The sequence below is a fragment of the Australozyma saopauloensis genome, chromosome 5, assembly GCF_035610405.1.
Source record: "Australozyma saopauloensis chromosome 5, complete sequence".
NCBI classification, from domain to species: domain Eukaryota; kingdom Fungi; phylum Ascomycota; class Pichiomycetes; order Serinales; family Metschnikowiaceae; genus Australozyma; species Australozyma saopauloensis.
Genome location: NC_086135.1, coordinates 616,319 through 638,035, shown reverse-complemented (window position 1 = coordinate 638,035; position 21,717 = coordinate 616,319). Strand labels below are relative to the sequence as shown.

Below are 21,717 nucleotides of genomic sequence, written 5' to 3'. Positions count from 1 at the left end.
ACCGGCAATATTAACAAACTAAAATCCCCATCTCACAAATCTTGAACCGCCTCATTAAAAAAACGTCAAAATATTATCAATTGTAGAACTATAAAAGAATCAAAACCCATTATGTTTGCGTCTATACTAAAATGCAATTTATGAGACAACCATCGCAATTGAATTAAGGAACGTAAGGGATAGTCGCTCGGAAAAGACTTGTTTATCTCAAGACTTGTTGGGGAGTTGCCCAGGCAAATCAGCCATGCTGACTACCAGCCGTAGTCCGTTTTCAGCAGGTTGGTTGAATTTCATGCTTTGTAAATCTGATGTGCTGTTGCAAGCTTTAAGATTTGTGCCGTCGCTATACCCGTTATTGTATGTTTTACCCATAGACATGTCATACAGACCGTTGGAGGACATCGTGGCGATACCACTGTTGTTCATCCCCACTCCATTCATTTGGGCGCCATGAGGATTCATATTATCATTTGTCAAGTTAGCAGGCAAGCTTTCTGAGGGCATCATAGTAGATACATTGTGACCATTGTGAATAGGACCCGGATGACTAATAATTCCATTGGGTGCAGAGATAATGGACTGTCCCAGCATGCTGCCATGAGGCTGCTCGATTGGATTGAGTGTGGTAGGTATCGTGCTTGGCATGGATGTAACGTTTTGTTCAGTATTAGGAGCAATCAGTGCCACATACTCGGACTGTGCAAGAATCGCTTGCATCTGCTGATATCCGCCGACGGCGCGTAAGAGTGTAGGACAGTCCTTGTGACAGGAAACCACTCCATGTAAGGACAAGAGCTGCTCCCTGAGTTGTGATACCTGGGCCGAAAGCTCCCGGAAGCCACTAGAGTAGAATTCGAGCTCGGACTCCATCTTGTTCAAAAGACGTTTCTTTCTCTGGCGACACTTGGTGGCGGCAACACGGTTTCTCTCCAAAGCCTTCTTACGCTTGTCCTCTTCGGTCTCCTCTGGTGTAGGTTTTTTCTTATCTTCTACCTTTTTTGCAGCTTTGCCCTTAGCAGTTGCTGGGCCCTTAGATTTTTTCGTGGTCCTGCCCTCGTCCTCGTTTGAAATTGGCGAAACCGGACGTTTAGCCAGGGTGGTTGAGGCGGGTGCCTCGAGTTGTTCTGGCACCTCCGTCTTGACCTCATTTTCAGGTATAGGTGCGATTTTAGGCTTGGCACCAACATTTGCCGTCGTGGGCTCAGGAATAACTTTGTTTTGCTGAGGAGCAAAGCCATGATCAGGTGTAGTCATGGGCATGCCCATGGTGGGGTGGATTTGAGGCGGCACCGAGGCGGCCTGAGGAGCGGGAAAAGGTTGATGAGACTCCAACATTCCGTTTTCCACCATGGATGCATTGTTAGCCAAGCCAAGGAGCGTTTGGAATCCTGGGGTCATTTGCCCGCTGGGCATCCCACCAGGCGTTCCTAGATTGAAGTTAAAGCCAGTTTGATTTATGATTCCAGGCGTCAAGCCCGTTCTCAAGTTCAGCTCCGTGGGAATCAGACCCAGTTTGCGCAGCATGCTGGCCAAATGTGCATAGCCCGGATGGCCGAACTGGCCCATGGAGTCCGGACCATTGGTGACATTAAGCAAGCTGCTCCACATGTTTGACGAGCCCGGACTTCCCAAGCCAGGCAGAAGGTGTATGTGAGGAAGTTTTCGTCCACCTGGACTAAACATCGGAGGCGTGAGGCCCACCAAACGGTCGTTGGTCGGGTTGGGCAAATTCAGGATCCGAAGATTCAACTTGTTGGAGCCGCCGCTGGCCAGACTACGGGTCGTGTGCGGGGTCTCCTGTCCCTCGGCCGTCGAGGCCGCATCGACATTCGTCGAAATCATGGGTAGTTCGTTCTCCGGATGTTCTTTCGCAGGTTTCTCCAGCAGAGACAGAGGAACAGATTGGTTGGACAACACCAGGTTTTTGGAGCCGGGAACAGACAGCGAGAGCGAAGAAGCGTCATCCGAGGAGCCGAGCGCTTTATTGGCGAACAGGCTTTCGAATAGATTTAGTTCGAGGTCGAGCGGTGTTTTCAGCTAACAATGTTAGTAATGACGTAATGGGCAAAAGAACGGCGTGCCGCCTTGCCAGACAGGGATCGGTGATCTATTTCTGGAAGAGGTGGCTTTCTATATTTGGGCCGCCGCTTTTTCGATGAACATACTTTGGTGGCCATGACGACGATCGACTGCTAACAACCGATGGTGAACGTAATAGTGAAGGATAAACAGTAATGTAGTCTTGCTGAGGTGGGCTACGTCATGGCCCATGGCCTGCAGGGAGCATTCCGGTCAGATTCGCAGATGAGATCTCGCGAAGCAAGCGAGCGAGATGTGACGGAAAAACTGGTCATCGGGAAGAGCCACGGAAGAAAAAAAAGATTTTGAGTAGGTTTATGGCGTAGAATGGTCATACATGCATTGGATTATTTTTGTAAATTTCAAATTTGTTCCAATACCGTTTTTTCCCGTTGCCAGGAACGGCCCGCTATCTGCAGCGAACAGAGCATGGTGTGTACCTGCGTCGCATCATGAGCCTTGGTTGGTGCCAGTAAAGAGCAACAGAAGTGGCCGCCACGTCAAGAGGCGGCAAGAAAAATTCTACAGGAAAAAAAAACAATAGCGGAAAAAAGTCTCATTGGCCTGTATTCTGATTGGCTGGAGTTTGACTCAGAAATTGTATGAATCAAGTTAATATCGTAGTAGATTAGGGTGACACCGGAGCGCGAATATGGAACATGTTAATTGTTTGGTAATACGAAATAGGGGTAGAATGCAAACTGTAGTATTGAAGACTAGAAATTTCCCTACGAATCGGCCGCGTTCTTGATCTCGTCCAAGACTTTCTTGACCTTCTTCTTCTCAACTTCTTCGGCCTTCTTGATAGATGGATCGTCCTCAATAACCTCATTGACGGCTTCGTCTATCTTCTTGGCGGCAGGAGCAGCTTTGGGTGGCTTCTTACCAACGTTTCCTGCGTCTTTCCGTTTGGGCTCAACGGGAATCTCCGCCTCGGGGGCACCGACTGCTGGCGCGAACACCTGCTTTAGTCTAGCGTCATTCTTGTCTCTCTGCCAGCCCGTCGTGAAAAGTGGTTCCATATCAAAACGTGGAAGAGGGTGTGCCTCTGTGTTGAACACGTAGTCAGTCAATGGAATGATGTTTTCGTCATCGAATAAGAGATAAAAGTATTTCAAAGTCTCAGCTAGCCAGAACGACTCCATGTTATCGTTGTTTGAAGGGTTGGTGGTAGTCACATCCTTCAAGCATGTGTAAGTAATTCTTCCGTCTGGACCCTTGTACTTAGTGTATTTGACAAATGCCCGGAACAAATCGTATCCCCACTTCCTGTACTTCTCGTCACCCGTAAGTTTGTACATATAGTAGATTGATTCAATTGTTTCCGGCCTTTGCAAGTTGTGGACATCAGTAGGCTTGTACCAAATGTCGCTCTCGACTCCGGTTTTGGTGTTAAACATGGCAATTTCACCAGCGAGACCAGTGACAGTGGTCTTGTACATCTCGTAACAAGATTCAGTCAATTCGACAGCCAATTTGAAATCCTCTTCCTTGTCCTTGGACCAGTTCTTCAGTTTCTGGGCCTTCTTCAAAGGATGACCACCAGTAGCGCCTAGTGCCAAAAGACCAGGGTAGAAGCAGACGAGGTGATCCATCTTAGGCAGCAATTTACTACCAATTCCATTCTCCAACTCACCAATGAATGTAAACCCGTTGGGCTTCGAGTGGCCCACCAAGTGCTTCTTTACACCCTCCACGGACTCCTTGTACATTTGCCAGTAGATAGGCTCCTGGTGTTTGGTCTGCAAGTATTGCTTCAACAAGTACTCATAGTAAGAATCACCACGAGAACCCAAACGAATCAAATTTCTCATATGCTTTCCGGTGTCCGCGTTCACGAGGATAGGCGCAAGACCATCTTCGACCTTGTTGGCATCAAGCACAGCCATTACCTTTTCGACTCTCTTCCAGTACAACTCCTCGCCAGTCAACTTCAGCAAGTACTTAAACTCCAACTGCAATGTGGCCACCTCGGCTGTGGAGACCTCGCTATTGTACGAGCTACCGTGTCCACTCTTGAGGTTGACCTCAGAGTACGGTAGACCCGAGGGAGATTCAAACGCTCCTAGCATGGCGTTCGCCAAATCAGCAGCGCGCTCCAAGAACACATCATCATTCGAAAAATTGAACGCCGCCAAGAGACCACCAAGCATACGGATAGTGGTCTCGAATGTGCTCACGTCCTTGTCTCCATTGTACTTTAAGTCAGACTTGACCCAGTCCCTAGCCTTCTTGAATTCATCCTTCAAACCCATCAACCAGAGAGTGTCCAACAGATCTACAATCATCCATCCCAAAGGCTTGTTTCCGATGTCTTTGCCCTTTCCACTGATAGGATTGTAGATGTCTTTGCCCCAAGCGTTATGTTCATACGAGCGCCATGACTCCACAAACACAGACTTCACTTCCTTTTGCGCTTGCGGCCACGCAGGATAGCCGTCCTTGCCGCGAGGAGCACTGGATCCCTTGAGCAAATAATAGACACAGAAGATCGTTAGCAGCGAAAGGACTGTTCGTATGAGGAGCGCCTTGCGTGACGTGCGATGGGACTTGAAGTAGGAGTCCTGCTTTGGTTTGTCTTTGAACATGGGCAATTCGTTTTGTTCGTTTTGAGTACGTCTGTATATGGCTTTCGGCAGGAATGGATTCATTGATGTTGAAAGCGTAGTTGGAGATGTATAGGGAGGTACGCGGTAGGGTGTGGATCTGGGGTTGGGGGAAAAAATAGAGGAGAAAATGGGAGAGAGTAGGCGATGATAAAGTTGGTGATTCTATGAAAATGATCTATTTTTACATTGCTGACGTTTTGCTCATTGGGGAACTCTTTTAGTCTTGCAGATTATCTATTTGAGTTGTGAGGAATTATTGGTGAAACAGGCAATTGCGAAGAACAATCAAGGAGAACTACTAACAAATTGGATAGATTGAAAAGAATATCATAAATGTTCCACTGTTATGGGGATAAGTTTGAACTGATGGGTTTTTGTCTTCCTCTATTTGGGTTTTTCATATATCTCTCATGCACGAGCAAATTTCAAAACAAAGAAAAAACCTCAAGAGATTATTACCTCAAGAATGGAAAATTGGTCTTACCAAATAAATAGAGAGCAGGGGGTTCAATTTGTGTAACTGTCCATTCAAGCTTGCCTTTTAGAAGCAGAGCTTCAATTTTATCACACAGGCTCAACAAATAAACTACAAGAAACAATCGCAGTGTCCGTGTCACACACTGAACTTCGTGCGGATATCGGTTTCATGTCGTGATTGTGATTCGTTGTGCCTGAATTTTGACAGGTTCCAAACGGCTACAATAGACGGCTCTATGTGCAAGTCTCAATTTGACATGATTCAATTTTTAGTCCCTGAGCAATTAACTCCGAAATTGAGAGACAGACAACCTTGAAATCCTGCAGTCAATCAATGAAACCACAGATATTTAGACCATTTGGCTGAGACAAAACTAACTCCTCAAAACATCCAAATCAGCAGCTATCCCGAATTGAAAGGTCCACCATTTAGGGTCAGATTCGAAATTCTATAACTAATTATCAAAGCTCCACGTAGTTCCCGCAATTATAAATTTTGACAAAAAATGCGGATTATTCAACCTGATCGCTCATTTTGAACCATCTCAGCAAATCCTCTGGACAACCTTGGGGGCTAGATCCATATACTGTACGGCACGGCACCAGGTCATCATTACCGAGGTACGGCCAAAGACTGATCACACGTATTCACTACATCACCCCAAGATTGAAGAAAAGAAGACGAAATGAAAAAAAGCATAAGCATCCTCTTCACAAAATTACCTCTGGACTGCAAAAAAAACCAAGACTTTCCGCCCGCCCATCCCATTCTTGTAGATCTGGTACCTCATCGGCAAGCCGGAGCCGACCGCTTTCTGCAGGAATAACGGGCGTACTCAATTCTGCTATAGCCGTAGCAAAGCTTCGGCAAATACTTATCTACCTCTGCCGAGACCTCCACAAACCCCAGGGCCGAGCTGACGCACACTTCTTCTTTTCAATTTATTGTGTCTCTTCGTATATTCGTTTCCTGCCGATATCTGCGAAATGTCGGAGTCAGAAGAACACCTACCCGAGAATTCCAATGGAACCCAAAACACCCGAATCAGACGTCTCAAAGCTTGTAAGCATTGCCACTCACTCAAAGTGAGGTGTGCTCCTGTAGACGCCAATGACCCATACTCACCCTGTGTGAGATGCATCAACGCTAATAAGGTCTGTGAGATCGACTCGGTGGAGCAAAGAAAGAAACGGAAAAAGAGTCCCCGGCAAGAACTGGAGCTCGTGGCGCTGTTGAAAGAGCAAATCTCGGATTTGAAGAAGCAGCTCAAGGAACAGAGCACCGGCACCTCCTCCCCTTCAACGGCCTCCTCGGGAAATGCTCACACCAGTCTTCATAGTCATGTCGACAGTCCTATCAGTGGCGCCTCGGACGTATCGTCGCCCCTCTACATGACACGCATGGATTTGGAGAAAGAATTGAGCCTTTTGGGTGATATTGAGTTTTCCTTGAAAGATGTCTCTGACGAGTTGAGACACTTTTCTATCCTTCGACGCAAAATCATGGATGGGGGCAAGAAAGTGGATGTTGTTTCACTTGGTTTGCTTACTCTCGAAGAGGCAGAAGCTCGTCTCGAACAGTACAAGACCGTAATTTATCCACTACATCCATTCGTGTTTGTACCAGCTGAACACACTGTCGAATACTTGAGACAGAACCTGCCTTTTTTATTCAATGCCATCATGATTCCAGCAAACATGATAAGACAAGATGGGGATTTTGAAGCCAGTTTAGCTTTGGAACTTCAAGCCATAAGTGCTGTAGTCAACGAGATTCTAGTCGCAGGTACTAAATCTATCGAGCTCATCAAAAGTTTGATAATAATTTCAATTTGGTATAACACTCCTGAATGTTTTAAACTGAGGCGTTATCATATCTTCATCAATATCGCTCTGGTGATTCTTCATGACTTGGGTACAAACAAAAAACCTACCCCTTACGAAAGCAAAAGTGCCTCTCCTGCAGATCTTGATGAGCGAGATCCAGAATACCGATCTCTCGTGTTGACTTTGTACCTCTGCACAGTAACATTTTGCTTGATTTTGCGCCGAACCGTGCATGCTAAATGGACTCCGTACGTAGAGGAATGCTGTTCGGTATTCGAAAAAAGTTCTAACGAGAATCACAAGAGACTCGCTGTATTTGCACGTTTGCATCATGAGTTGGAACGAGTTTATCACCTTGTGCATTCTGCCGAAGGCCCCAGCGGCAATTCCCACATAACCAAGTATGCATTCAATGAGCTACTTGGTAGTTTGCAAAAGATCAAGCCGCAAATCAAACCGGAAGATCATACGACTATGGCATACTACAATTCAGTAGAGTCATTCTTGCATCAACCGCTTTTTGAAGATTTGAGAATTCGCCAAGGCGTGAAGAATACTAAGCAAAGTCTTTCCCTTCGTACATTGGATGCCATCGGTCATTGTACCGATTCATGTTTGCTAGCATTGACGGAATTTAATAAACTTTCCGACGAGGCAATTGCTTGTTTACCGCTCATTCACTTTTCTAGAATCGTCTATACAGCGGGTATCTTGATGCGCCTTCGATACTTTATTTTGTCGTCACCTTCTCATGTGGAAAAGGAACTCGTACCTCGACATGCTGTATTGGCAATTCTGACTTTAAACAAGCGCATTTTTTCTGTTTCTACGAAGTACAAGGCTAACTTTTTCTTGAAGAAGATGATGTTGATATTGCTGTTGTTTGTGAACACATACTTGTCACAAACATCCGAGCTACTATTGAGTGAAGATGCTCTAGCTCCGCAATTGCCACCGATCGTAAAGAGGGATATGTCTGAAGTTGGCTACTTTGCAAACTCCATTCTCGAGCCTTCAAGAAATTCTTTGAATGCAGAGGCAGCAGCCCCATGCTTACATCTCGAGCTTTTATCCTACGCTGCTACCGAGTTCCGCAAATCTAAGGAGTCTCAAACTTCCACATTCATACCGAGCGTGAAATCTGAAGATCCAAGCGGCCTCTATCCCGTGTCTAAACCAGCTCCAGCTGGCTCCACATTATTGCCTCCAACTCAAGATGTGTTCCCTGCAAACAATACCTTCAAATATCCGCCCTTAACTAATGGCATTGATGCTTCTAAACGGCCCCCATTTGGAAAACTTTATAGTCTGAGCTCGAACACCCTCCGAAATGGCACATTGTTTGCAGACCTACAGCACAACTCAGATGTCAGTGGTCCTTCTGTACCATCAGTGCACCCCGGTGGATTCTATGACTATGACCTATCGGACAGACGTAACTCTGTCTTGAATATCGACGACGAGTTTTGGGCCAACTTAGTCGGTAATAATGCCGATTCATTCTATTTTGCCCAAGAAACCCCTATCCACACAGAAAATGTTTTATGATTCGGAAAAACAATTTGATTTCTTCATCTGACCCAATTCTTTCACTTGGCGTGTTCAGAATTGTATTTAGTACTTTGTAATATAAGAGTTTGTGAATCCATGTATAGGCTGAGGAAAATGAATCGAGCAGCAAGTAATAAATAATACCGAAATACCAAATTATCAAAATTTAAACTAATTTCATGGAATTCTTTGCAAAAAATTCGGTCCAGCTCATCTTCTACATGAAATCCGGGGTAGATCACACCATCCCAACAGTGAGAATGAAAGAAAGAACAAACTTCAACCTCCTTGACATTCTTCGCATATTGGGCGGTCTAATTCTTCTAAATGCCTTCTTATCATGGCATTTCACCTCAACAAAAACCTGGGGTTACGATGGAAAATGGGTCAATCCTAGATACTTGAAACACATCTGTTCTTTTAAATCTTACCACTTCACTCTAGAAGAACTCAGTTTGTTTGATGGCTCTGATCCGAATCTTCCAATTTATTTGGCTATAAATGGCAGTGTGTTCGATGTCACAGCTTCACCCCAAATCTATGGTCCCAAAGGTTCGTATAGCTTTTTCAGTGGGAAAGATGCAGCACGGGCTTTTGTGACCGGATGTTTCAAAAAAGAAGATGAATTTACATATGACCTCCGAAACCTCGATTCTACAGAGGCAGAAGCAGATATCAAGAGCTGGCAGAACTTCTTCTTAAGCAGTGGTAGGTATTTCTATGTGGGTACTGTCGAACATCCACCATTAGTAGGCGAGCCACCGGCGCTTTGCTCGGGGAAAAAATTTCCGCATTAATATCAGTAATGATCATAAAATTGTAACCTGTTTATGACTGTAGGGAGGCACTGTTTCACATCCTTTTAGACCTTGCCACAACCCTCTAAACTCTTCTTCAACGTTTCGAGTAGTTCCTCTTCATCTTCTAAACCAATGCTAATTCTGATCAAATTTTTGTCAACACCCCACTCGGCCACCTCCTCTAGTTCTGTGTAATGCGCTAAGATAGTGTAGGGGCATGCTAAAGTGAAATTGGTGCCCAAGGATGGCCCCTTGTGCAAATTGATAGCATCAAAGAATGTGATTGCGTCTGATGGTTCCCCAAATAAGATGGAGATCAAACCTCCATACCCGCCAGAGCTGGTTTTGATAGCATCATAGTACTTTTTGGACTCTGAAAGACTTGGATAAAAGACATGCGAAATTAAAGGTGACTTGTTGAACAAATCAACAACAGCCAAGGACGTTTTGTTCACTTTCATAGATCTTGTCTCAAAATCTCTTGAGTTCCTCTCTAAGTACAAAGCATCTTCTGCCCAGTAATTGTCCTCATAATTAGAAGTGAAGTATTCTTTAAGTTTCTCATAAAGTGGCAAGGACGAGTTCAATATTAAGGAGCCACCCATGACATTGGAGTCGCCGGAGAAAATTTTGGTAAGTGATGAGACCACAACATCGGCATATGGAAAAACAGAAATATTCAAGAAATTACCAACAGTCTCATCTACGACGACCGCGAAGCCATATTTGTCGGCCAACTCTCTGATTCTGGGCAAGTTGGGTGTTTTGAGCAAAGGATTAGAAGGACACTCGCAGAAAAGACCCATAATATCGATTTCTCCGGTCAGCAATCCCTCCTCCAATTCGTCAAGAGATTCATCGTCACCGTGCCCATAGAAAATGCAGCCTGGTCCAAATTTTCGGAGAATATTGAGTGTGTCAACGTATGGAAAGCCGTAGCACACGGACTTTTTGGCAGGTTCGAAGATGTTGAGAAGAGCCTGGTGGGCGTTGAAGATGGAGGCCATACCTGTAGGATACAAGTAAACGTCATCCTCTGAAATGTGTTCACCTCTCTTCTTGAGCGGCTCGGTGTCTGAGTTATTCTTCAAGTCAGATGCATGTCCAGCGTTTCCACTGATTCTTCTGCGCAATGCGATCTTTGCGTGTTTTGCAAACTTCAAGTCGAGCACACGTCCATACTTCTGTTCAATGAAGGAGTTGAATTCCAAGTCTACGCCCTCGTTTTGGGAAAGGGAATTGGAACGGATGGTGGCCGAGATGGATGGCGATTTCCGCTGGATCTGCTGTGCCTGGAGTTCTTGCTTGTGTCTGCTGTGAACACGGGAAGGGTCTTTCCCCTCTTTCTCGAAGAGTTCTTTCACCACATACTCTGCCATTCTTGACGAGATGCCTTCGCCCGAGTGCTGCCAGTATTGTTTGGCGATGGCGAAATCGGCCAATGGGAAGATCACGCAAGCAATGGTACATTCAATGATACTGGACAGGTCAGCGTCACTGACGGGAGCAGGAGTGGTCAACTTCAAGACTCTTCTGGCAGCGGTCTTATCTTCCGACTTCTCCTTGATGAATTCTCTACATCTCTTGGCTACTTTGTACAGGGGGAAGACCATACATCGTTCGCCCTGACGGCCATATTTCGTTTCGATTCTTTTCGCCAAATCCTGGACAATACTATGGATGAAGAATCTCGGATAGCCCAGATTCATTTTCTGGACCACCCAATCATGGCCCTCCTCGTAGCCAACAGTAGCCTTCCAAGTTGGAAGCGTTACCGAGATGGCATGTGCTGTGTTTGCGGGAATCGGGGTTCCTACTTCTTGAGATGGGGTTGACATTCTGCAAGCGACGATGAACAATTAGGCCAATGAGAATGGGTTGTGTTTTTATGGTTCTACGGTTGAGAGTGGGAGATGCGCCAAATGCGGGCCTAAATAAATTATTTCAAGGGGAATCGATTGAGGAGTGGATGGTTGATGGGAAGCGCAGCGGAAGTTAGTCACTGTGTTCAGGAATAAGTGATTCGACTCATTTCTTGACTATGAGATTGGCGAAAACAGTGTGAGATGGTTGGGAGGGTGGAAATTTTGGTGGAATTGAGTTTTGGACGAGTTTCGTGCTGTGGATAGTGGCAATTTTTCGCCGAGTGTATTCTGGTTTGGTCCTCTTTTCGATGAGTACTGGTGCAAGTGCGGAATGGTTTACCGCTAAGAGTTAGATTGGAGATTGCAATATTCTAGAATTTTGACCAATACAAAAGAGACACGATATTGGATTTCACATAGTTAGAAATAAGTATGATGATTATGGAGGTTTTGGGATATTGCTCACGAAAATATGGTGAGAGTACTTGCACTTGAGGGAGTTGGACCAATCATTGGAGATACAGAAACAACACTATTTTTCCTCAACTAGTTCATTGATCTCAGTCGATCACCAACCAAAATACTTCTCGATTAATTGCGTCATGACTAAACGATGACTTATAAATAGACCTAGTATCGCTAAACAACAGTTACAAGTACCGATCCAAAGAAACAACTACACAACTACACAAAAAAATACAAACAAACAATCCGAAAAGAGCACAAACCAGATTCTTCGACCTCACCTTATCTTCCTCTTCACACCATTCCATGTGGTTTGGACCGCGGGGAAGAACACTCTCACAAGCATGGATAATTAAGTGAGCTAGGACCTGTGATGAAGCATTACCGCATTCTGCAAAATTCACCATCTAGTCCGGCGGCGGGCCGAGCATCATAAAAAGAATGGAAATTACAAATTCCCCAACCTTCTCCCTTTTTTTATTCTACCCACTTCTCCCCTATTTATCCCACCGTACCCTGTCTATTCTCCCATATAGGCATATCTATAGGTACAGCATATAGACCCCTACCAACTATCACAGGTTATAGGTTCAATCTAAGCCCAACCACGCTACACATCCACAATGGGCATAATACGGTCAAAACACCAGAAGCTCATTCTTCAATGCTACCCGCCCGGAAAAGGCGTCGAAAAAAAACCCAATCCGCTGGAGCTTTCGTACTTGTTGTACTACGCGCTGACCAGACGAGTGAAGTTGGAGAAGGTGATCGAATTCGTGAAACAAAAAACGATCAAGGACGTGCGCGGCCGCAAGTCGGGCAATTTGCAAGTGACATTGCTTCTTGTTTCGGCGCTCATCGAGAAATGTGCCGATAACTTGAACGTCTTTGCTATGCAAGTATGTGCCATCTTGCAACAGATACTCTCGCTAACGGAGCTTCCGTTGTGCAAATCTCTTGTTTCTACATACGGCGTCCTCTGCCGCAAATTAGATAATGGCTTGTTCTCCGGTGACAAGCAGTTCGTAGACATGTTCTCGTCTTTGACCCAGGAAATGATATCCGTGGGGCAGGCTCAGCTGAGCATCGATTCAACGAATAGTCGCGAGTGGCGTATCTTTGCGTTGCTCACCTCGCGCCACGTGTTCAACTGCTTGGGCTTCAATCTGTCTCTCAGTCTTAAGTTCGTGTCGTTGTGCGTGCCTTTGTTGGCTCGCGCCGTTTCCAATACTTACACAAAGGAAATGTTATTGAGTCGTTTACAAGGGAACTTGAATGTCGAGCAAGAGACAATGCGCCCGCTCATGCGCACTATTACCGTCAAGTCTACGGCCACCACCAAGAAGGTTGATGCTGGAGCAGAAGACGAATCCTTGAACGACGACGATTTGGGCGAGGAAGCTTTTACGGGGTTGAATACCCTCTTCAATACATTGTCCTCCTCTCAGATCTCCGAGGGCGTCAGGGCTATCGAAAATTTCTGTTTCAAGGAGAAGACCATTGAAACACACTGGGGAACTACCTTTTTACAGACGTGTGCATCTTTCATCCCTGTCCAATTGCGCTTCGTGGCGCTCACAACACTACTCAATAAACTCAACAACATCTCTGATAACACGACATCGGAGTCGAACCAATTCGTGGAGTTGGAACACGTTGCTCGGTATGTGTTGGCCTTGGTCTCTTCTGACTTCAACATGATCGGTTTGGCCACATCTGATGTTATTTCGCAGTTTCTCAATTTAGAAAAGCGCTTGTTTCTCGAATTGTCCAATATTTTTGACGAGTCCCAGCTTGTTCGCTTGAGCTCTATCTATTCGAGATGTATCTGTGACCTTTCGAGTCACATCTACTACTTCGATCAAACAAGGGACTCTGTCGAAGAAATTGTAGCACATATCGATTCAACATTGGAAGGTGCCAGCCATGAAAACGCATTGCAGGCAAAGCGCTTCGTGTTGAATTTGCTCGAGACGATCTACATCATTTTAGAGCGCCTTTCCAAGAAGGCAAATGCAATTGCAAGACACAGAGGTACCCTCGAAAACCTTGATCTCAGTTTACAGCTCTTGACAGTCGCCGAATCTTATCCAAGTTTTACTTCCTCCGTGTCCTCCAGAGATGTCACACAGATTCAATCTAAGTATCTAGAAGTGGTCCTTTTCTATTTGAAACGGGAGGTTGTATTGAACAACGAACAATCTGCTGATTTGCAGAATGAGGCTCCTTCACCGGAAGGCAAACTCTTAACACCAAATTACAATAACTACATTGAAAACCATGACAACATCATTGAGCATATCATTCATCATGCCAAAAATTACTACCGAGAGCCATCCTTTAGTCTTGAAAATGAGCAAAAGGTCGCAGAAACTTTGAATACCGTGCTAGAAATCACTGGTGTCAACTTTGTGCGCAACTTTATTTTGTCTTTCGACCAGTGGCAGCTTAAGGACGCCAGTTCGTCACTCAGAGCACGCTGCAAAGACACCACTGCCTACCTGATTCTTCTCTCCTCTTTAGCTGTGCTTGATCAGCTGTATGACACGGTATTGTCAACACCACTTACGGATCTGAGTTTGCGTGCTTCCATAGAATCCGACATCAAAATGCGGAAAAGCTCAGGCTTGTGGGTCTCAGGCTCACTGGAGCATGAAATGTCAGGAAAAAATGGCCAGAAATTGAGCAATAAGGTGACCGAGTCATCTATTCTCGATTTCTTCTCCACAACTGAGTTAGCACAGTGGATTCATAGCCCTAGTCATCTGAGTATGAGTCGTGGAGTAAGCAGGTCTGAGACAGTCAAGACCACTGAACCCACCGACGCGAATGGAGGTGACTCGTCTATTGACAATTACTATCTTGTGGCTCCACATAGTGCCGATAATGGCCTAGGACTTGGTTCTGCAAATGACATCTCCTCCATCTACTCGGGTCTCTTAAATGGTCACTGTCATCTTAATGGCAACGGCCATTTTTCGGCAGAAACCAGCCATATCACGCACAATTCTGCTGGAACTAATGACACAACGTTGGCAACAAATCAAAATCAAAATCGCTCGATGATGGTTCCTCGAGTTCAAGATTTGAGACACACAGTCAATGGAGACGACAATGACGATCACTTCCTGTTCCATGGACAAGGGCACGAGCCCACACCACGCGGCGTCGTACAGCGTCAAATTCACACGAAAAATATCAATTCGCTATTGAACGGCCTCTATAGTGCTGATGATGCGAAAGTTATTGTTTAAATATTGCCATAGAGGGAAATGATATGTCTTCTCGAGCACAACATAGGAATCCAGTTTCTCTGAGCTAAGATAGAGAATGCAATTTATAAGGTCTACAATTACTGGAAAACCATTTAACCATAAAAAGAACTCTGTTTAATGTTCTTGTAGCCAATCCTCTAAAGTGTAGAATTAGCGCCCATAGAAATCTACAACCAAAAAAATACCTGATTCTTTAAATGTTTCATTACTACATAGATTAATCATCATCGTCACCCAAAGCCTCGAAAGCATTGAATGTGTTGGTGTGCTTGTCAGCAATAGCGTCCCTAGGATCCACAGCCTTGGACGAGCCCAAGTTCTTGTTGTTGGGTCTCACCTTCACAGCGGTATCCTTGAGCAGCTCACGGAACTTGATCTTGTCATTCTCACCCTCCTCAGCACCAAAGGACTTCTTTGGTTTAACGAAGGTAGCCCAACCATCTTGGTCCACAGTAGGCTCAGACTTCTTGCGCAAGTTGGGACGTGGAGTGTTGCTCAGACGCGACAATCTTCTTCTGTTCAAGTGCGAGTATGCTCTCTCGTTTCCGTTCTCATCGATGTAGGAGTCACCGTGAACAACCTTGACTTTTCTCTCCACATGCTCGGCAATGGCGTCGACCATTTTGTGGAAGGCGTCCAACACATCCGGCTTGGGGTTGTGAGCGAGTTCTCTGCTTTCAAGCAATTGGTCTACGGTGTACTTTGGCATGATGTAGTGGAGTAGAGTGTGGAGGAGATTGGTAAAAAATGTTTGAGGATTGAAAGTGCGCGCACTACCTTAGAAAAATACTTACAGAATAGGAAGCAATAAGGGAATGGAGTAGAATGGAAGAAATTTCAATCAGATGAAGGAATTTCAATTAGATGAATAATTTGACTTTGTTTGGCTTTAGAAGTGGTGCACATATTTGTGTATGTGACGTCAAATTCTCCATATGTCTTCTCTTGTAGTGAAAGGTACACCATTGTAATTGTTGTGGAACATTGAGATTTGAGAAATTTCAAGCGAAGTATTTGGTGCTGAAATTTTCATTTGAGCTCTTGTTTGTGTGCAGCCGAGTGACCATTTAACTAGGTCACTTCTATCAAGGGAAACCTATGCATACATGAATATGTTCCACAATCATGCTCTCCAATAACATCAAACTAAATATTGGCCAATTAAAATGCGAAATCTATTTTGTAAATCAAATTCCTATCCCACGATGAGCCAGTATGTTTCGACTATCCATTACAGCCCCAACCTCAGGTCGTGAATTGAACCACTCAAGTGGGCGAAGAAAAAAACATAAAAAAAAAACAGGGTTTCAGAAATTGCCGCATTTGAATGAAAAATCAAGCCGACGGATTTCCACTTCCATATTTATTTTCTTATCTGGTGCCTCTCCCTGTTATCAGACTACATACACTGAGATGAGGTCGATGAGCATCGCCAACCATCATGCCCATCAGTAAATCCCTTCACAAGGTCTCAAAGAAGCTCTCGAAGCAGTCTTCCGGCTCTTTGCATGTCAAAGGTAGAAAATTCAAACAACTAAATAGGGCCACTGAGCGTGACATCAAGTTGAAGTTAAAGAAGCATCGCTTTGCAGAACAGAAGAACCATGAGCTTCTCTACTACTTGTTTGTTCAAGAGTACATAAACGAAATTCCAGACAAGTCTTCATTCACAATCGATGATATGCGCCATATTATCGAGACATACATCAACAGAAATGACGAGGAACTCGAAGAGTTTGAGAAGGAAAGAAGACCAGGCAGACCTATGACCAACAAGCACCAAATCAAGGTCGAGAAGAAGAAGCACGATGAACATTTGTTTCAAACCGGGTACCGTATTCCAGATTTGACTGATGTCTTGACTGTGACTCGTTTGAGAAACTGGAATGGTACTAGTGGTTCTGCTTCATCTTGGAAATGGAAGTTGGTGAGCAAGAGTGATGCCACCGATGCTACTACCGCTGAAAACGATACAGAAATGAGTTAAATACAAACTTATTTATTCATCGATCCGATACAGCTTATCCTGACTATTTCCAAAGAAGACCCTTCCACCACGTACTCTTCTTCTTCGAGTCTAACATTGGAGCATCCAGGATATTAGATACTTCTGAAGAGATGCTGTCTTCTGATTCAATTTCACTTTGCTTTTTTCCAGTGGTGTCATTTGCTGTGTCAACGCTTTGCACTGGCTCGTTCACGAAGTAGTTAATGCTTAACAAAGAAATGAAAATTAAACCTGCAATAGCCAATACATGCTTTGCAGTCTTCAAAAACGATGATTTGTATGTTTGTAGAGGACGGCTCAATACCAACATCTGGTTTTGTCCGTTCAGCCCGATTAAATTCCATCCTTTTCTTTGTAACTTCGCCAAATGCGGAGAGAACTTGACAATTTCAGGTTCAGCAAGGCGTTCGAGTACAATGAACATATCTTCAGGAATATGTGTAGAACCCAAAGGATTCTTGCTCGAATGTAAAGCATCCCCCTGTGCCGTCAAAACAAGGTACTCGAGATTGTTATCAGTACCAGGAAACATTGGAAATCTATTCTTTGCGACAGGAGAAAAAAATTGCTTCGTTTCGAGAGTTCCATAGTTCCGCAGCATGCTTGCACTCCAAACAAATGCTTCGCGTTCCCTGAACTTTTCTTCCATTTCGGAGACCTTGTCGTCTTTGGCCTTGCGTAAAAATTCTTCCAAGTCTGACTTTGCAGAGTTCTCCGTATCCAGATACTTCTGGGACCGGACGTTTTCTTCAAGCAGTACTTCGTTTGCTTCAGTAGCGTTAGCAGTGCCGGTGCGCTCAACAACCAAATCTTGACGTTGCTCAGCCAATTCTTTCTGGTATGAGGCGACTGTGTTCTTAGTAGGCTCTTTGGATAATACCTTTTTGAGACGAGAGCTTTCAAATTTGTTGAAAGCCGTGTCATTCGTAATAATCGCATCCAAAACGGCTGTGTGATTGTTATTGCTTCTGAAAAGAACCTCCAAATTACGATGCAATTTTTGCAAAACACGAGCCTGGTCCGTATTGACTGACTTGTGGGAGAGAATCTGCAAAGTTTCGAGAATTACATTAGTTTCAACCTCAGAGAACCTACCTCCAATTTCATCTTGCAAGACAGAAAGTTCACCAATAAAGGTATCCAAGGGGCAATTATCGGGAAGCTGGGAATATTCTTTATGATCAATTTTAAGTGAAGCAAGTTCGTTTTCTTTTTGAGCAATTCTTGCCAGGTCTTCCAATTTTGCCTCAAGTTTGGCGAACACTTTGTCGGAGAAAACAACAGAATCCAAAATTCCGGTGTTTCCACCGTTTAGCGCGAATAACTGGGAGAGAACCAGTCTCAATTTGTAATAGCAAGTGAGCTGACTGAGTTCTTTGCTCAGTTCTTTGCTCAGTTCAGCAACGGATGTCGATTCAAGAACCTCAATTTCCTCATCCAATAAGATTAAAAGCTCTGAAGGTGAATAACACTCGAATTTACCCAGCAATCTCAGTTTCTGGAATTCTTCAAGCTCATGCGCGAAATCATGAACATGTAGATTATCTGGAATTTGAACGTACGCATTGTGTGCGACTGATTCCTTCCGTTGTTCTTCATCGGCAATCTCATCGAGAATCCTTAAAGTAGGAAGCAGATCTTCTAACAAGTCTTCAAGTTGATATGAAAGGTCCCGAAACAGCCTCGGGTACAAAATTTCATCTGAGAAGTCTTGCATCTCTTTCAACTCTATGTATTTGCGGAGACAAAATCCCGAGACCACTCTTGTAGATAAAGACTCATACTTCATTTTTAAGTCTTCTTCCCTCAATTGAAGAAGTTCATGGGAATACAGTTCAAAGAATGATCCGGATACACCCGCAGACTGTTGCGGTTCTTCTTCAACAGATATCAACGTGACCCTTGGCTTCATAATGAGTGGTGTTATATCAACGAAGAGTTCCACCGAATTCAAGGTTCTGGCAAGATACGCCTTACTTATCAACTCATCCAAGATGAAATAGCCTCTTAAGGTATTATGTCCGAAGAGCTTCAAGTCATCTAAAAAATTCTGGCAATCATCTTTCACATATGGACCCTTTTCAGCAGCAAAACTGGTTATCGCAGCTTCAAGCTCCAGTATTGAAGAAGATTTGAAAGACGTTACAGAAGAACACACACCCTTGACAATATATAAGTAGTCAGCAAAGTGATGGTACACCAGCAAGGAAAATTCGTAGTTTTCAAATATGTCGTCGCCAAATTTGTAAGGTTGAAGGTGAAAGTTCTTGTTTTTGACAATCGCAGACAAGTACTTGGGGTTCGATAATTGAGTACTTGATATCTTACCATTGCAAACAAGAGGCATGAAAGAGGCCAAGAAGTTCAGAATTATTGAACGCTCGAAATCACTGTACTTATTCTTACGATCGTTCTCGAGAAGAGCTGCGAAAATGCTCTCAAAACTGCTCAAGCCAGTGAAACAGTAAATCGCATTTATGAAGTTTCTGTGTGGTCCAAAAACCAATTCATCAAAAAAAGAAATAGTACCAGTCAGTTCCGTCAAATCTTCCTGAATGGCTTTTGCGATTGGATTTTGAATAACGGCTTGGAGATCGACCGGACGCCCTCCCAATGCTTGTAAGTTCTGCAACGCACAAAGAAGATGGCGGTACCGCATCACTGGAATGAGTGTTTTGAAAAAAGACTCATCATAGATCTGCTCTGAGCTCTCAAGAATTTGGGAGAACTCTTTCTCTAACCACAGAATTCCTTCGACTATTGGACTGAAGTTCAGCAAGGTAGCAAGATCAAACTGTTTAGGAAGAATTGATATTTCCGATAAAAAGTCACCCAAGCCAGCCTCAAACACTCTTTGCAACACTTCGCTTTCTGCGCCTGATTGCATGACACTGACCACGATCGAGGCAACGGGTAAATCAGCCTCTCTCTTGGTCAACAAGAGAATCATAAATGCGTCAATCATGGAAACCAATTCAGCGGCCAGCACTTTCTTCATTCCGGAGGGTAATTTCTTTCTATTGACCATTTCGCGAAGTTGATACAACACATTTGTAAGCTCCACGGAGCTTAACAGACCAAGTTCTTTCTCATTGTATGACAAGCGAACAAACTCTTTCAAGAATACAAGGGCGCTCTGATGAAATTTTACAAACGATAAGTAATCATTGAAGGAATGACCCTGGTCCTGACCAAGGATCTTTGCTGAAATTGCTTTCGTAATCGATTGTTCCACGACCATAGCTGGAATAGGTATAACGGAAGGAGCAGGGAGAAACTTGGAGATTTTGAACCTTGCTCTTGCGGAGGCAGCATCTTCCTGGACCAGCTCAGGATTACTGATAAGCGATCTACGGATGATTGTGGAGTTTCTTACCACTAGGCAGTTGAGACTGGGGAAGCAGAGTGTGGTGCGAGAAAATGCACTTTTCCGGGCCAGCCGGAGAGAAGACATTGCGGCAGTACCGAAGATTTGCAGCATGGTGCACTGCAATTGATGTTTGAATATGTTAGAGATATGATGTAGTTCCTGCAGTTACTGGTCTGGGGAGTCCTTATCGGAGATGATCTGAAACAGCGAATGAGAAGGGGAAAAAGATTCATCACACTAAAGAACAACAATTCATTGAATGGGAAATATAAGAGTAACAGACTTGAGCATTTTTCATCTTGACTTGATCGTTCTTTTCTGAGAAAGACAAATTCAGAGAGCTTAGGATTGGAGATGATGAATGGAGAAAATACAAAGATATACGTAGAAGAGAGGGAATTGAACAAAGGTAATCAAAAGAGAATGATACTAGTCATCATTGAAGACTTATGAACTTTTTCTTCACTGTAGAGTGTTGTGTGGTCAAGAACCTTTGTCATTCTTCAAATAGTATTAGACTCTGATACTCCCAACGAGATTTATTAAGTTTAAATTTTTACTGGAAAATATTACCTTTGGCAAATGATCAATCTCAATTGAGCATTTCGATGGTGCACTCTATCACAACACCACCTGAAGTTCTTCCCAACAAACAAGACAAGTTTCAAAGGATAGATTAATGGAAGTTCAGAAAACATTTTAGAGTATTTAAAATCAATTCAAGTGAAGTTCTGGTCTCACTCTACGATTCTCGATCAAAAATGCCCCTATGAAGAACTATTCATTCACCTCCGATCAAATTCTCTCTCATTTGAAGAAGAGATGGAGGATTCCATCCACAGCTAATAATTTGAACGGAGTCAAGAAAGGGGCGCCTTCGGAGACGATATAATTACCCCGATTCCAGATCTTCACTCACATATGCGCATAATCGCTGCTGCAAAAGCTGTTAAAGTTCGAAATGATTTAATCCGTAAGTAACAACACTGAGCGCATAAACTCCTTTTGGAACCACTACGCCAGCACGTTTTAGGCAATTTCGGATACTTGCAGAGGCTCGGACTTCCACACAAGGCATCAGCCCCACCACTTCTCGGATTTAAGACGCTACGCAGTGAATCGAGAGCTGAAAAAAGAAATACATTAGAACTGGGCGCCAGAGATTTGTAGAGCTACATCTATGTTAAATCGGGCCTCATTGATAAAAGTGAGAAATTTTTTCACCTACATTATAGGATTCTCTTGGCCGCATATATGAGCAAGTTTTTTTCTTCTTTTTATACAATTAGTAGCCAATTCTCTGAAGTGAGACACACTCTGCGCCAGCTTGGGCCATGGGCAGAAACCCGGATTCTCTGCAGTACCGAAGTGATACCTGCAGTGCCGAGGTC

General features: G+C 44.1%; 9 protein-coding genes across 9 annotated transcripts; 4 read left to right on the top strand and 5 right to left on the bottom strand.

Annotated features, from left to right (window-relative positions):
- Nucleotides 1-207: 207 nt before the first annotated feature.
- Nucleotides 208-1,842, bottom strand: PUMCH_004170 (uncharacterized protein; the record flags this gene model as incomplete). Its single annotated transcript, XM_063023118.1, has 1 exon — nucleotides 208-1,842. The coding sequence occupies one exon, from the start codon at nucleotides 1,840-1,842 to the stop codon at nucleotides 208-210; it is 1,635 nt and encodes a 544-aa protein (XP_062879188.1).
- A 965-nt stretch (nucleotides 1,843-2,807) lies between these two features.
- On the bottom strand, nucleotides 2,808-4,730 carry PUMCH_004169 (uncharacterized protein; the record flags this gene model as incomplete). Its single annotated transcript, XM_063023117.1, has 1 exon — nucleotides 2,808-4,730. One exon carries the CDS (start codon nucleotides 4,728-4,730, stop codon nucleotides 2,808-2,810), a length of 1,923 nt encoding a protein of 640 aa, XP_062879187.1.
- Nucleotides 4,731-6,152: 1,422 nt separating this feature from the next.
- PUMCH_004168 (uncharacterized protein) lies at nucleotides 6,153-8,540 on the top strand (the record flags this gene model as incomplete). Its single annotated transcript, XM_063023116.1, has 1 exon — nucleotides 6,153-8,540. One exon carries the CDS (start codon nucleotides 6,153-6,155, stop codon nucleotides 8,538-8,540), a length of 2,388 nt encoding a protein of 795 aa, XP_062879186.1.
- A 182-nt stretch (nucleotides 8,541-8,722) lies between these two features.
- PUMCH_004167 (uncharacterized protein) lies at nucleotides 8,723-9,340 on the top strand (the record flags this gene model as incomplete). The annotated part of the gene is made up of 1 exon (XM_063023115.1): nucleotides 8,723-9,340. The coding sequence occupies one exon, from the start codon at nucleotides 8,723-8,725 to the stop codon at nucleotides 9,338-9,340; it is 618 nt and encodes a 205-aa protein (XP_062879185.1).
- Nucleotides 9,341-9,405: 65 nt separating this feature from the next.
- Nucleotides 9,406-11,181, bottom strand: PUMCH_004166 (uncharacterized protein; the record flags this gene model as incomplete). Its single annotated transcript, XM_063023114.1, has 1 exon — nucleotides 9,406-11,181. One exon carries the CDS (start codon nucleotides 11,179-11,181, stop codon nucleotides 9,406-9,408), a length of 1,776 nt encoding a protein of 591 aa, XP_062879184.1.
- A 1,115-nt stretch (nucleotides 11,182-12,296) lies between these two features.
- Nucleotides 12,297-14,927, top strand: PUMCH_004165 (uncharacterized protein; the record flags this gene model as incomplete). The annotated part of the gene is made up of 1 exon (XM_063023113.1): nucleotides 12,297-14,927. The coding sequence occupies one exon, from the start codon at nucleotides 12,297-12,299 to the stop codon at nucleotides 14,925-14,927; it is 2,631 nt and encodes an 876-aa protein (XP_062879183.1).
- Nucleotides 14,928-15,165: 238 nt separating this feature from the next.
- PUMCH_004164 (uncharacterized protein) lies at nucleotides 15,166-15,657 on the bottom strand (the record flags this gene model as incomplete). Its single annotated transcript, XM_063023112.1, has 1 exon — nucleotides 15,166-15,657. One exon carries the CDS (start codon nucleotides 15,655-15,657, stop codon nucleotides 15,166-15,168), a length of 492 nt encoding a protein of 163 aa, XP_062879182.1.
- A 732-nt stretch (nucleotides 15,658-16,389) lies between these two features.
- On the top strand, nucleotides 16,390-16,935 carry PUMCH_004163 (uncharacterized protein; the record flags this gene model as incomplete). The annotated part of the gene is made up of 1 exon (XM_063023111.1): nucleotides 16,390-16,935. One exon carries the CDS (start codon nucleotides 16,390-16,392, stop codon nucleotides 16,933-16,935), a length of 546 nt encoding a protein of 181 aa, XP_062879181.1.
- Nucleotides 16,936-16,978: 43 nt separating this feature from the next.
- Nucleotides 16,979-20,437, bottom strand: PUMCH_004162 (uncharacterized protein; the record flags this gene model as incomplete). Its single annotated transcript, XM_063023110.1, has 1 exon — nucleotides 16,979-20,437. The coding sequence occupies one exon, from the start codon at nucleotides 20,435-20,437 to the stop codon at nucleotides 16,979-16,981; it is 3,459 nt and encodes a 1,152-aa protein (XP_062879180.1).
- Between the last annotated feature and the right edge of the window lie 1,280 nt (nucleotides 20,438-21,717).